The 17,153-nt window shown below is 41.2% G+C and overlaps 2 protein-coding genes across 11 annotated transcripts; one reads left to right on the top strand and one right to left on the bottom strand.

The window, feature by feature from the left end:
• The first annotated feature begins 1,391 nt into the window (after positions 1 to 1,391).
• Positions 1,392 to 14,002, top strand: HYLS1 (HYLS1 centriolar and ciliogenesis associated). 8 transcript variants are annotated; one of them, XM_053595061.1, is made up of 4 exons: positions 1,392 to 1,449; positions 3,975 to 4,025; positions 10,273 to 10,402; positions 12,742 to 14,002. In XM_053595061.1, exons 3-4 carry the CDS (start codon positions 10,389 to 10,391, stop codon positions 13,661 to 13,663), a joined length of 936 nt encoding a protein of 311 aa, XP_053451036.1. In that variant the 5' UTR covers positions 1,392 to 1,449; positions 3,975 to 4,025; positions 10,273 to 10,388; the 3' UTR covers positions 13,664 to 14,002. The 8 variants fall into 8 exon arrangements, with proteins under 8 accessions (XP_053451036.1, XP_053451042.1, XP_053451039.1 ...); XM_053595064.1 differs by having other exon boundaries at positions 1,413 to 1,449; positions 10,284 to 10,402; XM_053595062.1 differs by lacking the exon at positions 1,392 to 1,449 and adding an exon at positions 1,508 to 1,522.
• Positions 6,583 to 16,073, bottom strand: PUS3 (pseudouridine synthase 3). 3 transcript variants are annotated; one of them, XM_053595056.1, is made up of 4 exons: positions 16,057 to 16,073; positions 9,427 to 9,841; positions 8,750 to 9,315; positions 6,583 to 7,377 (listed from the first exon to the last, which is right to left on the bottom strand). In XM_053595056.1, exons 2-4 carry the CDS (start codon positions 9,796 to 9,798, stop codon positions 6,819 to 6,821), a joined length of 1,497 nt encoding a protein of 498 aa, XP_053451031.1. In that variant the 5' UTR covers positions 9,799 to 9,841; positions 16,057 to 16,073; the 3' UTR covers positions 6,583 to 6,818. The 3 variants fall into 3 exon arrangements, with proteins under 3 accessions (XP_053451031.1, XP_053451033.1, XP_053451032.1); XM_053595058.1 differs by having other exon boundaries at positions 9,427 to 9,837; XM_053595057.1 differs by lacking the exon at positions 16,057 to 16,073 and adding an exon at positions 15,950 to 15,973.
• Positions 16,074 to 17,153: the final 1,080 nt, after the last annotated feature.

Genomic DNA, 17,153 nt, shown 5'->3' with positions numbered 1-17,153 from the left:
CTAAGTGGCCTGCACCTGACAGGGAAGAAACAGTGAGTGTTATTTCAGCTCCAATGACCTAGCAATGGCAGTCTTAGAAAAAGTAGAGAGGAGACAGAGAGGTCTCAGTACAAACTGCTGAACAGAACTTTGTAATTTTCTGTACACTGATACAATTTCTTTGAGTTTTTCCCAGGAAACAGCAGAACCTCCTTGCAGCCCTGAGATAATTACAGCACCTTACTCTACCAAAACGTCCAGAGAAAATCAAGGTAGCGATACACCACCGCAGATTGTGACCAAGAGCCACTGGGCCTGCATATAAGGCTGAACTCTTAGCTCATAATACTAAAATTCCCACCCTGGGGAGGGATTTGCCCACCATTTTCTGTTCATGGGATGTATGAATTAGCATGATCCCTCACTGCCCTTGCGTGCTCTGCACTCCACCTCAAAATACTAAAGGGTACACTCCCTCTATGCATTATTCATTTTTACCTCCATAAAAACCCCTTGGTTCACTCCTGTAATCCCAGCACTCTGGTATTGCCTGAGCTCAGGAGTTCCAGACCAGCCTGAGTCACGTTGTGGCGGGCGCCTGTAGTCCCAGCTACTCCGTAGGCTGAGGCAGGAGGATCACTTGAGCCCAGGACTATGAGGTTGCTGTGAGCTAGGACATCACAGCACTCTATTGACCGCGACAAAGTGAAGACTTTGTCTTTAAAAAAAAGAAAAGAAAAAATCCTGAACCCGGCTAATTTGGGAGGTAGATTTGAGGTAGCCTATGTCTTCCCCTCCCAGTTGACATGTCCTCAGAAATAAATCCCTTCTTCCTGACAGTCCTCGTTGTCCCAGAATTGGCTTCCTGTGCAGCCAGCAGCAGTGAACCCCCCCCTTGTGGGTTGGTGAACACTGGGAAGAGCGCACGGTGATTCCACTGTGGGGGCAGATGCTAAGACGACCTCTCCAGAAACCCACCCTTCTGGTCATAACTGAGATCCCAGAGGCCCCCCGCTCCTCTCCAGGGACCTGACCTCACCGCCAGGCCAGAAGGCTGCGGATCACGGCCCGGGAAAGCCTGATTCCAGCCTTTTTTCTTTTTCTTTTTTTGCAGTTTTTGGCTGGGGCTGGGTTTGAACCCACTACCTCAGTCATATGAGGCCGACGCCCTACTCCTTTGAGCCACAGGCGCCGCCCATGGATTCCAACCTTCTTAACTCCACGCCTCACTCCCGGGCTCCTTCCCGCCTGTAGGGGAGGGCCAAGAGAAAATGTTCACCAATCAGAACACAGACATGGAGGACGTTTACCCTCAGGACCAATATGAGCGTGAGTGGGGCCGGGCTAAGGGCGCCGGTTGGCTGGGTGGGGTTTAAACCTCAGTGGCCAACTGTTAACGGCGAGCTCAGTTCGCTGGTGGTCGTGCGCCTGCGCGACTTGGGAGGACTCCAACTGAACAGAAGGCTGCGGGTTTGGCTCGCAGGGCGGCGGGGGTCGGCGGGGGTCGGCGGGGGTCGGCGGGCGGGCGGACCTTGGGCGGCAGGTGAGCTGGGCGGGCTGGGGCGGCAGGGCGCTGACCTTGCCGGCGCTCACCCGCTGCTGCGGGAGGTTGTGCTCCCTTTCCGCCTTGGGAGCAGCACTGAATGGCAGTGTCCTTCCCTGGCTGCCTGGCAGCTGCGAGGCCGAGCGGCGCGTTTCCTCCGGCCGACGAGCTGCGGGCATGGGGCGTGGCCGCAGCCCCTAGGGTAGCGCTGCTGCGGGCCGGGGACGGCAGGGTCTGTGCCTGTGCGGAGGGAGGGTCTTCTCCGCAGGCTGCGCTCCTGTGCACTGCGGGTGCAGATGTGCGAGGTGTTCGCCTGCCCCACGTGAAAATAAGCCTTTTTGTTATGAAAATTATACAGATAAAATTAAGACAGCCTTTTAGAGTGTTAAGATTTTTCAGTGTTCAGTGCTGCTGCGAGCGTGAAGATACGAACAACCGTCACACTCCGAGTGGGCGGTAACCGGCTCTGGAGGCCAAGAGACAGATGGACGGGAACACCGGCTGTATAACGGACTTGTTCCTGAAAATCCAAGCGTTATTATGTATAAAAGACAAAAGAAAACTCTTAATTCCGTCAGCCACAGAACTATCAAACAAAACACTGTTGACTGGGTTTACTTGAGGTATATTCATTAGGAATATATACATTATATTTACATAGTTATCCTTATATATTTAACATGTCCTTATAACATATATGTATTTGGGGAATATAATAAAAGTATGTGAAGAAGTATGTCACTTAAAAAGCAGCTTACATCTTATGCAGCCGGTGATGCATTGGGAACACATTCTGTGTCAGGGCAGGTGTGCATTGCCACTTCTAATGGGTGCACGGGCATTCTTGCTGCACCACGTTATTTAACCATTTCTCTACTAATGTGTATATTTCTAATTTCATGATCAAAACAGTGTGGTAGTGGTCACTTGTACGTATACATGCCTGCATTCTTGTCCTAGTTAACCCCTTAGAATAAATTCCTAGTAGTGGATAGTGATTTAGAAATTATGGCACAATTTAGATTCTGATCCATGATGCCAGATTTCCCTCTGGAAAAGTTGATTACCAACACACAGTGTAAGGGTATTTATCTCTTCATACTCTCACCACCACTGGCTACTGAAAAATCTTAACCAATCTGAAAAAACATCTTGATATTTTTATTTGCATTATTGAGATTGTTTATTAGTTACTATTTCTTTGGTAAATCATCTGTTATTTTATTCATGTGTGGACCTTTTAATAGCTTTCTCAGAGGAATTTGAATTAGTGATTTTAAAACCTGTTACAGGTATTTCTCCCACTTTGTTGTCTTTTTGAACTCGGTTATCATGGTGTTTGCCTTCATGGTAGGCTGCTCTGTTTTGTTTTAATACTGCCATTCTTTTAAGAAGCTGCATATGTACCTCTGCAGAGGTGGAGAAATTTGTTGTAACTCTGTAATAGCCTCTGTAGTGGTTAGAATCTTAACTACTGACCCAGCCCCTTTATGCCAGTTGAAAATCCCCTCCCTTCCACCGTCAAAATCCTTTCCATTTCAACTAGTTCACCTAAGATTTTTGAAGAGAAGATATCATTAGGTATGTTGGCAAATATTGTATGTAAAATAACAAGTTGTCTAGCTTCTATGTGAAAGTTTTCCTCTAAGTAAAGAGAATGGGTTATCAGATCTTTAGACAAGAACTGACAGTTGCCTTTAGACTTTATTAAAGTTTATATTTTACTATTTGCAAACATTATCTATACATGTTCAAGGAAACAAATGGGAGTGTGACATAATTTGAATGCAGAGGAAATAGTAACATCAGTCACTGTATAGTACAGCACACATGCCATAAAAAAAATCTGATTTGGCTTTAATGCCAAAAATCCTGCTATTCCAGACAGAATCCCATAAAGCATGATTTAATTTTTATATATATGCATAATCTCATCTTAGTTCACCAGTGAAATAATTGAAATAATGCCATTTTTAAAATGGAGAAAGTAATGACTAACATTTATTTAGTCCCTTACTATATGACTACCTCAGATAGCAATTTTACAACCTATGATGACTGTTTGGACTTTTCTAAAGGAACTACCAAAAATATGGTCACTAAATCTTTGCTTGTCTAGATTTGATAATACATGCTAACCCACCGTAAAAGGATTTTACTCAAGCTCTGAGACCAAGATCCTCTTTTAGAGGATCAATACATTAATCCTCTTTATACATTATTAATTAATGTATTATTTCCTTTGCATTTAAATTATGTAACACTCACATTTCTTTCCTGAACATGTTAAGATGATATTTGCAAATAGTTAAATATAAACTTTAATAATAAAGTCTACAGAATCTCCTATGGCTCTTAGTGCTTTTTGTTCACATATTACTCATATTCACATTTACAGTTGATTTATTTTTTTAAATGTGGAATGACTTCTCAAACTGTTCTTCTTTTCTAGGTATTTTTAAAATTCTTAATACTAATGCCAATCAAAGTACATTGAAATAAGGTAAGAAACTGAAAAAAAACTTTGGTTTGTACTTACATATTTAAGTAGAGGATCTTTATATCAAAATTACAGGACAAAACAATCATTTTAAGAAAACTCAGGGTATTATAAAATGTTTGCTAGATCAGGTCCCAGAAAGCAGTAATAGTGATTTAGAGTCCTAAAGACCTGGATAATCAGTTAACTATTTTGAATAAATCCTAAGTTATTTTGTACCAGTATTTCCCCATCTCTAAAATATGGGATATTTTCTGGATCTAAAAGTTAGTATAATGGCTGGGCATGGTGGCTCATGCCTGTAATTCCAGCACTCTGGGCGGCCAAGGCAGGTGGATTGCCTGAGTTCACTGGTTCAAGGCCAGCCTGAGCCAGAGCAGGACCCCCAACTCTAAAAATAACCAACCATTGTGGCAGGCGCCTGTAGTTCCAGCTACTCGAGAGGCTGAGGCAAGAGAATTGCTTGAGCTCAAGAGTTAGAGGTTGGTGTAAGCTATAACACCGCTGTACTCAAGAGTGACAAGGGCTACAAAGTGAGACTGTCTCAAAAAATAAAATAAAAATAAAATCTATTATAATATGTCTCCTTTCCCTTCAAATATAGCACAAGGTCACCTCACTTTTTGAAAGCTATTTTGTTTTATAAACCTGGAACTCATTCAAGGAAGACTTATTTGTGGTCTACTCCCTACTGAGCTTCTATAGCATTTAGACAGCATCAGTTTACTATTTATATATTTGTATTGTTTCTAATTGTCTTATGTGTTGGTTATATTTCAACTATGAGCTTGAGGATAGAAATCATATTTGTATATCTGGCATCTTGAACATAGGTAAAAACAAATTAATTGTTGGTTGGTAGATAGAACTTTGGACCTCTTAAATGTTTATTATTGTTTATTGTTATAAAAGATAATGTATTATTTAACAGAACTTTGAGGTCTTATGAATAAATATTGGTGTTCATGAGTAATATTTTGAGGCTTACTTATCGACTTTGTTTTGAGTACAAGCAAAATCCCACCTCATTTTCTTGTCACAGTGTTTAGTACCACCCACCACGCATTTGCTCAGGCCTGAAAGCCTCTGTGCTTGGGAATGGCACATTCACTTACCCACAGTCCTGTTGTTTCTGCCTCCTTAATTTGAAATTCATGTATTTCTCTCCATTTCCCCTTACTACAAATAAGGCCAGTGTCATCTATTGCCTTCATTATTCCAGCAGTCTCCTAATTGGTCCCTTTACCTTCAGTCTTGCCCTTTTCCAGTCCACAATATACACAGAACAATATTTTTGCTACACAATTCTATAAGGTTTTTTCAGCGGCCACGCAAGATAAAATCTAAGCTTTTTAAGGAAGGCCTCCAAGGCTTTACAATGTGGTCTTACAAAGTGACTGGTCAATTTGTAAAACTATGCTATTTTCTCTCTCAAGCCATACTAAAATAATTTACAGTTGCCTGAATGCATATGCTATAATCTCTAGCCATTTACACAAACTGCACCTTCTGCATTAGACACGCTTATAGCTCTACTTCTTAATCCTCACTTTAACCTGGCTCCCAGTTGTTCTGCAATAATTAGCTTGAATATCTCCTCTTTATAAAAACTCTCCTTAATCCACTATACCAGGGTTAGGCAAACACTGTGGCCTGCAATGCTTTTTACATTTGTAAAGGGTTTTTAAAAAGAATATGAGACAAAAACCATTTGTGATTCACAGATCCTAAAATATTTACTCTTTGGTCCTTTACAGAAAACATTTATCAACCTCTGAACTAGGTTTACATGCTTCATAAGAAAAGGTGGTGTGGGGCGGCGCCTGTGGCTCAGTTAGTAGGGCGCCGACCCCCTATACCAAGGGTGGCAGGTTCAAACCCGCCCCTGGCCAAACTGCAACAAAAAATAGCCAGGCATTGTGGCGGGCAGCTGTGGTCTAAGCTACTTGGGAAGCTGTGGCAAGAGAATCACCTAAGCCCAAGAGCTGGAGGTTGCTGTGAGCTGTGATGTCACAGCACTCTACCAAGGGCAACAAAGTGAGACTGTGTTTCTAAAAAAATAAATAAATAAATAAAATATTAAAAAAAAAAGAAAAAAGGGCGGCGCCTGTGGCTCAGTCGGTATGGCGCCGGCCCCATATACCAAGGGTGGCGGGTTCAAACCCGGCCCCGGCTGAATTGCAACCAAAAAAATAGCCGGGCGTTGTGGCGGGCGCCTGTAGTCCCAGCTACTCGGGAGACTGAGGCAAGAGAATCACTTAAGCCCAGGAGTTGGAGGTTGTTGTGAGCTGTGTGATGCCACGGCACTCTACCCAGGGCCATAAAGTGAGACTCTGTCTCTAAAAAAGAAAAAAGAAAAGGTGGTGCACCTTATTTGGTTAGGTGACTTCAAGTTAGCATCATGCCTGCCACTAAATTGATTTTTCCAATCTTTAATTGATTGAATATGATATTTTTAAATCTTATAAAATAAGACACTCAGGCAAAGGTCGTTATAAGAATTTAGATGAATAATGAATATTTCATTTGCCTTAAAAAAGAATAGCACAACAAATTAAACACTCGTAGTATTATGCTTTGATGAATTTGAATACAAGGCACAGGTTTCCAGGAGTACATAAGTACATTTCCATTTTATAGTTGTTTTGCTTCTTTCATCTCATAATCCTTTTAGACAAAGCTTTTTCTTGTTAAAGCAAAAACTTCCTTAATAGGTACTTAAAATCTTTTCTCAAAAGAGTGGATCATCTGAATTTCTAGTATTTCTTATAGTGAATTTTTTTTTTTATTTCTTTTCTACCCATCTACCCCTAGTTGGTTGTTGGTTCCTATTTCCTGGTAAATTGTCTGTGGTGAAATGCTGCTTTTTATTTCTGTATCAACACAGACCCTTTTTGTTGGTGTCTCCAACATAGTATTCTCTTCCTCTGGTGTGTCATTAGAGTCCCTTCTGGCTTTTGTTTCTTCCTCATGGAGTAAATGGGGGTGCTCAATGCGTCCTCTACGTACAAAATGCTGGATCCGAGATTCCAATCCTTGGCATTTAGGACGATCCATAAGGGGCTTATATGTGCGCATTTTCACTCCTTCCACAAAGGCACTGGTCTGCTTCATTATAGAGGGCTGAACATTTCTCCATTCTATCATTCCATCTATCTTTGGCCCTGTTCCACAGGGCACTGTAACTGAGTCCAGACCTTGTAGCATACTGTACAACATGTGAGTTTTGACAGCATGATTAGCCCATAGTTGTTGCAGGTGGGTAACATTGAACTCCTGAACCTCCCGGTCATAAATCCACTTGATATTTTCAAACTTACAGTCGTATAAGACTAGAGGAAATTCTATAGCCATACTAGGTAAGGAAAGAGAAGAAACAAAGTATGAGAACACATAGCCATCCAAGAATTCTTTTTTTCTGAACTAATTGAGATAGTCTTACTCTGTCACCTTGGGTAGAGTGCTATGGCATCGTATCTCACAGCGACCTCAAACTCTTGAGCTCAAGAGATCTCTTGCCTTAGTAGCTGGGCACCCACCACAATGCTCAACTAAGTTTTCTATTTTTAGTAGATACAGGGTCTCGCTTTTGCTCAGGCTGGTCTCAAACTCCTGAGCCAAGTGATCCACCCACTTCTGGCTCCCAGAGTGCTAGGATTATAGGCATGAGCCACTGTGCCTGGTGGTCCAACAATTCTTAAACTGAGGGTTAGTTAGGTTAAGGGGAATAGGCAGGAGGAGGGCATTGAGGTCAATACTGAATATCCAATAGCTAAGAAAATACAATATCCCTAACCTTGAACAACTCGGACATAATAATTAAGATGCAATGTGAATGAACTTGATTTATATTAGACATGATCTGTGCCTTAAAATCTTTTCTCAAAAGATTTATGTCAATGGTAGCAGGTTACCTTTAAATAAGTTGACATGGCTTTATCATACCACTGATGAAATTTGTTAATGGCATTTCAATTTTGTATACTGTGAGTAAAAACTATATTTTATACCTTAGGAATGAATTGCTGGTATCTGACTTCAGCCTGTTCTCAAAAGAAAAATCTTGACCCTTTTGCCTTTCCTACCATTTCAAAACAGGAGATTATGAAAGATTCAAAAGTACAGCAGTTTGACTACTCAGTAATACAAAATAAGCAAGATTCAATATGACTGTTTGCTTTTTAATTTTATCAGAACTTAACAATAATACCTTTTAACATAAATTCAGGAAAAAGATGGAGAAAATGAATGTCGTTTTCCTTAAGAAGCCAGGGCAAACACCTGCTTCCTTACTAACGGGCTAGAACCAAAGATAATTAGAAGTAATAACTTCTTCCTTCATAACACTGTATAAGTTAGATTAAAAGCTTTATGAAATGCCTGTAATCTTAGAACTCTGGGAGGCCGAGGCAGGTGGATCCTTTGAGCTCAGGAGTTCAAGAACAGACTGAGCAAGAGTGAGACTCCATCGCTAAAAATAGCTGGGTGTTGTGGTGGGCGCCTGTAGTCTAGCTACTTGGGAAGCTGAGGAAAGAGGATCACTTCAACCCGAGGGTTTGAGGTTGCTGTGAGCTATGATACCACACACTCTACCAAGGGTGACAAAGTGAGACTGTCTCTAAATAAATAAATACATAAATAAATAAAGCTTTATGAAGGCAGAATGAGTGACTTAGTTTAGACAACCATGGGAGAGAAGAAAATTGTTATTTTGTTTCTTAACTTACCTATATTGAGGTTTCTGGGGATTTTTCTCTATGTTAAGCAGCTCATCAATAATCTCTGGCTTCTCCATCCCTTGGCCAACCAGAAAGAGGACAGCCATCATACAGCGGACTTGATGATAAAGGAATGCCTGGCCAATCACTTCAAATTGACATAACTGAAAAGGTTCTTGCCATCTTTCCTCGCTTAGGCTCTGGCCCACTAGCTGTACTTGAGCAGATAGAATAGTCCTCTGAAAGTTAATCACTCCATTAGCTACATCCATTTTACACAAGTTTCTAAAATCATGGGTGCCAACATACTTCTGTGCTGCATAATTCATGGTTTCAACATCTAAATCAGCACGAGGGAAAAAATAGCGGTAAGTCCGCTCAAGACAGCTGAACCTCGCGCTGAAGCTAGGTTCTACAGGGGCCCAGGCCAGTATACGGATGTCTGGAGGGAGTACCCGGTTGAGAATGTGGGTATAACGGATCTCTTTTGCAGCACTGCTAGCTTCATCTTTTAAATTAAAATCCTCTGAATCCCTGCCCCTTGGAAACTGAGAACGGAGGTCAAGAGAAATCACCTGTGGAGTTAAAGATACTATGTTACAGAAATACAAATAATCTCAATACTTAGTGTATACCTAGAATATCTAGGTATTGCTTGCTTTGAGAAACAGTGTACTGGCCCTTACCTGTCCAAAGGCACTAACTCCTTTGTCTGTTCGGCCACATCGGTGATAGTTGGATGTCTGTCTGCTTTCTACTAGTCGAGTCTTGGTTAGAGCCTCAAATAGTTTCTCTTCAATGGTATTATTTGTGTTTTCCTGACTAGCAAAGCCTTGGTATCCCCAGCCAAGATAGGCCATTTTTAGGGCTATATGTCTCCGGCCATGAGCACTGAAATCAAATGCACGCTTAGCTTTGCCACTTCCTAATGGGTTTTCCCTAACGTCTGAGTCCTTGTTGGCCCGTTCCTTTCTAAGTCTTTGCACCTCCTGCTCCAGTTCTCGTACTCTTTGTAGGAGTTTCTTGGTTTGGTTTCTGTCTGTGTCATTTTCAGCCATGATACGACCGCAGGAATAAAGGAATCATAAAGGTCCAGCCTAACTGAAAAAGAGCGCAAAGGGATACAACAGTTTCAATACAAGATTTAATGCCCAATGAATATATTAATACTTTTGTTTGTCCATGGAATATAAACATTAGCTTAATAATTATGGGTTGATCATCCACAGATACTGTTCTTTTCCATTTGTCTGGTCAATTTACAGGAGACAAGAAAAAAATATTCAACTATCATACTTAAGCTGATACTTCTTTAAAGTATCAAAATTGGGGGACGTGTCAGTAGATTTAACATGAGTAAAGACTTATATTATTGATATTTTTTCCCTAAAACATTTCCTTTTAATTTCTCATATTTTTCCTATTTTTGTAATTGTGACATTATGGGCTATTATGTCTACTCTGAGTTTCCATTGCTTTCCATTATTTCAGATAAAATAAGTAGTTCATATGTTCTATCACCCATTATTCAGTTGTCTTAAAGGTGGTGCAATAGAAGCTAGCCTAATTGAAGAAGCTTGTCCAAGACTGTATTCACATTGGAAGCAGAACCTGGAGACAAGATATTCTCAAACTTTAAGTGGTTTTGATGGCAGAAAAAAGGTACTTAAGCACCACTGACTTTTAAAGCCAAACATTATATATGATTCTGATAAAAGATTTCTGTACCTCTAACGGTTACAATAGTCTGTTGTAATTTAGATGTCATTGTTAAAATTCCTTGTAAATTTCAGTAATCTTGGGGACAACTGTACTTACATCCTTAAAATTGGGACAGTCCTAGACTATCTATGACTGATGGTTACTTTATAAAAGACCATCTCCCCATCTGTTCTAAGGGTAAGCTGTAAGTCTAGGTAGCTCATTCCATTTTGGCCCTTTGAGTTTCTGTATCTGTGACAGATAGATTAAAAGTTTAAATGTAAAAAATGAAACTATAAAAGTACTAGAAAAAAACATGGAGTAACTTTTCTTCTTAAATCTTTAGTGCAAATGGCATTTCTAATTAAAACACTCTACAAATCCAGAAACTACAGAAAACAAAAAAAATGTAGCTACCTAAAAATAAAAATTTCTGCCAGCAAAAAAAAAAAATGGGGGGGTGAACAAACTGGGATGAAAAATGAATGATGGTAAAGGGCTAACTTCTTTAGTATGTAAGTATTGCATGAATATATAAATCAGTTTTAATGAGAAGATCAATAGGAAAAAGCTTAATAACCTCAGAGGTAAATGGGCAAAGACCAAGTATTTCAAACAGAAAATAAAGTTTATAAATAAGTTTTTCAGATGTTCAATTTCACTCAATGTAAATATATCTGAAAACTATTTTTCATGCAAAGATTAGGAAGTTTGACAGTACCCCACTCTGGAGAACATACATGCTGTTGGTACAGCTATTTTATAGGTTAGCATTTTGTCAACAGCTGTTAAAATTTAATACACACATACCTCTTTTTGTTTGTTTTTAATTGAGACAGAGTCTCACTTTGTCACCATCGGTAGAGTGCCATGACGTCACAGCTCACAGCAACCTCACACTCTTGGGTTCAAGTGATTCTTTTGCCTCAGCGTTCCTAGTATCTGGGACTGAAGGTGCCCGCTACAATGCCTGGCTATTTTGTTGTTGTTTAGCAGACTTGGGCTGGGTTCGAACCCACCATGCCCTCGTGCATGTGGCTGACACCCTAACCACTGAGCTATGGGTGCCCAGCCCACACATACCTTTTGACCTACCCTTTAAATTTAACCTACACAAATGCTTACACAAGTATTTTTAAAAACGCGATATTCATTGCAACATGAATATCATTCCATTTAAAAAAAAATGTACACATGAATATGAAAAACTGGAGAAATCATAAGAAACTGCCTTTGAGGTCAGTGTCGTGACTCATGCCTAACACTCTTGGAGGCCAAGGCGGGTAGATTGCTTGAGCTTACAAGTTTGAGATCAGCCTGAGCAAGAATGAGACCCCTGTCTCTAAAAATAATAATAACAACTGGGAGTTGTAGCAGGCACCTGTAGTCCCAGCTACTTGGGAGGCTGAGGCAAGAGGATCCCCTTGAGCCCAAGAGTTTGATGTTGCTGTGAGGTCTGACAGTACGGCACCTTACAGTGGGGGCAAAAAAGTGAGACTGTGTTTCTTTAAAAAACTGCCTTTGAGAATGAAATGTTGTGGGAAGGGCTTAAAATTATCAAGTGCGTTTATTTTTAAGTTTAAAAACAAAAATAGAGACACAGGAAATAGTGGGCAATAGGTCCTACCTCTTAGATCAAGTCGAGAAACTAGCACTGGGTATTTTGCTAGTTGATTTGGGTACTTAATTATTTTAGTGACATGGTTACTAGAATGAACAGATTTATCTTGACAATGGAAAAGGTGTTGAAAGTACTTATGCATAGGGAGTATAAATGTATATGAAAGGTCAGACAGTTAAGTTTGCAAACTCATGCTAGAAAAATTGCTACATACCTCAGTGCTGAATATCACTACAATCACCTGAAGTACTCCCCTTGCCTATCTGGTGAATTTGCACTTAATTATCAGACCTTGTATGACCACAGCTCTGGTGGCCATTCCAGAAAAATCGTTCCAAAATTGCTTTGAAGGGTAGGCACTGGCTACCTAATGCCAGGCACTAGGCACTGGCATCAGGGCATAGCTTCCCAAGGGGAGGACAGTGAAGGTAATCATGATGATATTCAGCAATGATGTATGTAGCACTCTTTCTAGGGGAGTCTTCAAACTTAATTGTCTGGCCTCATATGTACATGATATATATGTGTACGTATGAGAGCACAATACTGATTTTGTGATGGTTTTTTAGATTAAATCACTCCTATGGAATTCACTGCCATAAAATCGGAGACAAGGGAATGAGTAATTTATGAGCTGCCAATTTACTGTAAGAAAACTGACCAATGTTCTCTATTGCAGAAAGTTGTACGGGGAAGCAATGGAGGAACTCATGGGACCTGACAGACAAAAATGGGCCAATATGGATCCAGAAGAACGAATGTTGGCAGCTGCTACAGCTTTTACCCGTATCTGTGCAGGGCAGGGTGAGGGAGATGTCAGGAGAGAAGCCCAGTCTATCCAATATGATCCCTACAGTAAAGCTTCAGTAACCCCAGGGAAGCGACCTGCTCTTCCTATGCAACTGCAGTACCCACATGTAAAAAGGAATGTCACTTCAGAAATAGTCTCAGAGGCATCCCAAAGACTCCAAAAGCCAGTGATGAAGAGAAAGGTGCTGCGTAGAAAGCCAGGTGGGGAAGTGTTGGTGACAGACGAGTCCATTATCAGTGAATCAGAATCTGGTACAGAAAGTGATCCAGATCTCTGGGACTTAAGACAGAGGCTGATGAATCTGCAGGTCCAAGAAGACAAGGAATCCACAGTTGATAGCACACAAAAATTTAATCTACCACATGAAAACCAAGGAATTTCTCAAGATCAGCTCATTTGCTATTTACGAAGAGAAGGAATGGGCCCTCCAGCTTATGAACAAGACCTGATTGTTGCCAGCAGACCCAAGTCCTTTATTCTCCCAAGGCTGGACCAGTTAAGCCGTAACCGGGGCAAGGTAGACCGGGTAGCCCGATACTTTGAGTATAAACGGGACTGGGACTCAATGCGGTTACCTGGTGAAGATCATAGAAAGGAACTACGCTGGGGTGTCCGAGAGCAGATGCTTTGCCGACCAGAACCCCAATCCAAACCTCAGCACATATATGTTCCAAACAATTACCTAGTACCAACTGAGAAGAAGAGATCTGCACTCCGCTGGGATGTCCGCTGTGATCTTGCAAATGGTGTCATACCCAGCAAACTTCCCTTCCCTCTTTCACCTTCTTAACCTTCCTCCTTTTACAGAACTGTTTGGGATAACCTAGTTCTTTTCCTCTCTCCTTTTTAATAGAAAAAAGCTGAGTTGACAAGCCCATATTGGTCTTCCTGAGCTATGTAGCATTCACATCAGATACTACTTTACTCCCAAATTACTACTCAAATTGAGCAATTGTGAGAGAAATCATGCCAGAGAAAGATGAGTAGTCTTTCTATTTTGCCAAATTAACAAGCTCCATTTCTATTCCATAATATTTTTATCTTTGGCCAATATGAGTTGCTGTGTTTTAATGTGTTTTTTAAAGTTATTGGGCATTTAGGTTATCAATTAAAGACTTTTCAACATTCATGAGTTTGAATCTTATTAAATACTTCCTTAAGTAAGATGATCTCAAACCTGGACTAGGATTCTGCTTCCAATTACACTGCCTATCTTATTCTCACTACCTAAATAATTAGCTGAAAGGAACAAAATCCTACCTTTTACACACAGTCCTAATGAATGGGAGAGAGGTAACAGCATAGATTATCCCCCACTACTAAAAGAATATAGCAAATCTAGGTAGTTGTGTAAAATTCTTTTTTAATAACTCCCAAACAGTACTATTTAACACAGTATCCTAACCCAAGTTTTGTTTCAGGATGTTAATATGTACAGTATACTATCTGTCAGTTTTTTACTTCTGGAGTATTATGCTTTTTCTAATTTGTCACTGAGATTGTCTTAGTAATTATGCCTGTCACTTATAGGCTGTCCCACGGTGCAACAGAATTTCAAACTAACCTTTGAAATCAGATGGATGCAAACAAGTACCAAAATGAATCTGGCCTGCTTGGGTAAAGATTCACATACTAATTCTGCTCACTAATATCTGGAATGTGTCCTTGATATTTCTAATCCAGTGAGGAACATCTGAAGCCTGCAAGTTGATAGTTTTAACATTGGACAGAAGAGTGACAGAAAGTTTGCTTGTTCACAGAAAACTTTAACATAAGCACAAACCTTGACCATTACTATCTGCTAAATATATATTTTCTCTATATTATTTAAAGCTTTACAATTCACTCCCCCAGTTCTGCTGCTATGCATTTATCTGGAAGAGAAGTAATCAGTGACTAATATACATGTAGGATATATCACTGCAAAAAAGTAGAAACTGCAAACTGTTCACCAATAATGGACAGTTTAAAGAGACATTAGAATATTAAAGTCACTGGGAATGTTGGGAAACGAGAAAAAACGCAAATTAAGTGAAATACATTGTGAACTACACAACCACCCACAACACAGGAAGGTCAAAACCCAACTCTGTGTTGTGGGATTAAAGGTAACCAAAGTTTTTCGCCTGTGGCTCAGTGAGTAGGGCACCGGCCCCATATGCCAAGGGTGGCGGGTTCAAACCCAGCCCCGGCCAAAATGCAACAGAAAAATAGCCGCGCGTTGTGGCAGGCGCCTGTAGTCCCAGCTACTCGGGAGGCTGAGGCAGGAGAATCGCGTAAGCCCGAGAGTTAGAAGTTGCTGTGAGCTGTGTGACGCCACGGCACTCTACCCGAGGGCGGTACAGTGAGACTCTGTCTCTACAAAAAAAAAAAAAAAAAAGAAACTCAAATTTACATTTTACATTCAAAACACTTCAGCGATTTACCTTTATTTGGATCTCAAAGTCCAGTATTACCAAAATCAAAATTTTCCAATGTGATTAACCTTAATCACTAAACAAGGACAGAGAGTATAAGTCTAGTCATAAGGATTTGTGGCAAAAAAGGACTTGAGCCCAAAACTTAGTACACTGTTCTCCAGCACACTATAACTCAATGTGAAGTGCTGTAGTTTGCAAGCAAACGTAGGTCCTTGGAGGAGACCGCCAAATGACCATAGAAGGAATTCGTGTGTCCGCTAAGCTTCGACTATAAGCTAAATGAGCCATCACCAAACGTTTATACATTTTTTGAAGTTTAAAAAAAAAAAAAGGAATCCGTGTACTGCCAGAGATAGCATTAGTGGGCTGTAAAGCAATCCCAAAATGATTTGAAAATTTCCGCCACTGCCTCCCATACTACTTAGCATCCCGACTTCTGTTTAACTACTTTATGAGGAATCAATTCTAACGGGAGCAGGGCAGATTCACCACCACAACCCCAGGCCCCCTACACTCCTAACACGGAATTGGATTGAAGGTGCCCCTACAGCTGGGAGTTTCTGCAAGGAGAGCGAGGAAGGACCAGCGCCAAAGAAAAAGACACGGTCTTAGCGAGGTCTCATTGCCATATCCCGGCGCTTTCTTGGAAAAATTACCGTATGGGAAAGATGGTAAAAGGAAGATAAACATCCAGCTGTATGCCCATTTGTCCGTTCCCCTGCCGAACCCAGATAGCTACCCACCCGTCAGAACCCACCCTTACCTTCCGGTCGCCGATGGCGCTGCGCTCTGCAGACAGGAAGCTGTCGCTGTGCGTGGTCTGCTCCCGCCCGCGGCCTCATGGGAGGTGTAGTCCGCACGGTGGGAATGTGGTCCTGAGGGCGCGGCGCTACAATCTGCCTTATCTTCTCCAGTCCAGCCACCGTTTCTGCACCCACGACAAATCAAACTCTGGGGCCCACGACAGGACGAAAATAAAAGGAGAAATTCTACTGCTGTGGGAAGATAATAGAAAAGAGGTAATTTTTCAAATGTCTGTCTTCCTTCGAAAATTAACACATTGATGATCCTGGTCGATTTTGTACCTAGTTAAGTTAGGAGAAAGTAAGTAATCGTTGAGAAACAAAATATTTACTGTTGGAATCCAAATGTAAAAGCTAAAAGGGAATATGGTAATGTCAAAACAAACCACTGAGGTGTCTTTAGAGTGGCTGAGCAGTGCTGGAGTGTTGTTTCAGCACCACGGAGAGGTCATGACAACGGTTTCCTGTGTGGGTTTTGGATTTTTACCCCAATTCCAAAGATGCTGACCTAAGTCTCAAAATTCCGGTTAGAGAACTGGGAGAGGGAGTTATGTAGTTCTTTCGTTCAAGTTTAGCAGTCATCAGTACGAGGGATCTGCCCCTCTGCAAGTATGAAGCAGACGTTGCACCAAGAGAAAAAGTTTTCTCAGGACTGCTTTAACAATGGGCCACATCTTAGAATGAAAATTAAAATAAGCAGGTATGTGGAAACATCACAGGCATCTTGGCAGGAGCAGTAGTTATTAGTAGAACTTGAACAACTGCTTCCTTGCCGCACTTTCGCACCTGACTTGATTCTTCAGATCAAATTCACCCATTTAGTCCTATGCAATTCGCTAACCTTTCCTACGTCTTGTAATGCAAAGGCGGGAATGTCTGGGGACACGCGGACACCATCGCAGAAGAGGGTGAAGACACAGCCTCGCCACAGCGGACCCGTCGAGGTAGGGCGGGGATAAGACTGTCAGTCGGAAGACTGCTGCGAATCGGCCTACCGGTGGGCAGCAGCAAGACAACGTGGGCTGCGGCTTCGCCCCCTATCGGGTTTCCAACCCCT

Source organism: Nycticebus coucang, chromosome 6 (genome assembly GCF_027406575.1).
Source record: "Nycticebus coucang isolate mNycCou1 chromosome 6, mNycCou1.pri, whole genome shotgun sequence".
In the NCBI taxonomy this organism is placed as follows: domain Eukaryota; kingdom Metazoa; phylum Chordata; class Mammalia; order Primates; family Lorisidae; genus Nycticebus; species Nycticebus coucang.
Note: the sequence above shows the minus strand (reverse complement) of the source record. Positions and strands in the feature narration are given on the sequence as shown.

Excerpts from the sequence above, each read along its gene's own strand:
- PUS3 (XM_053595056.1), bottom strand. The coding sequence starts at position 9,798 with ATGGCTGAAAATGACACAGACAGAAACCAAACCAAGAAACTCCTACAA. Across the intron at positions 9,316-9,426 it reads GAGTTAGTGCCTTTGGACAG|GTGATTTCTCTTGACCTCCG; the intron begins GTAAGGGCCAGT and ends TTAACTCCACAG. Across the intron at positions 7,378-8,749 it reads CCCCAGAAACCTCAATATAG|TATGGCTATAGAATTTCCTC; the intron begins GTAAGTTAAGAA and ends TTCCTTACCTAG.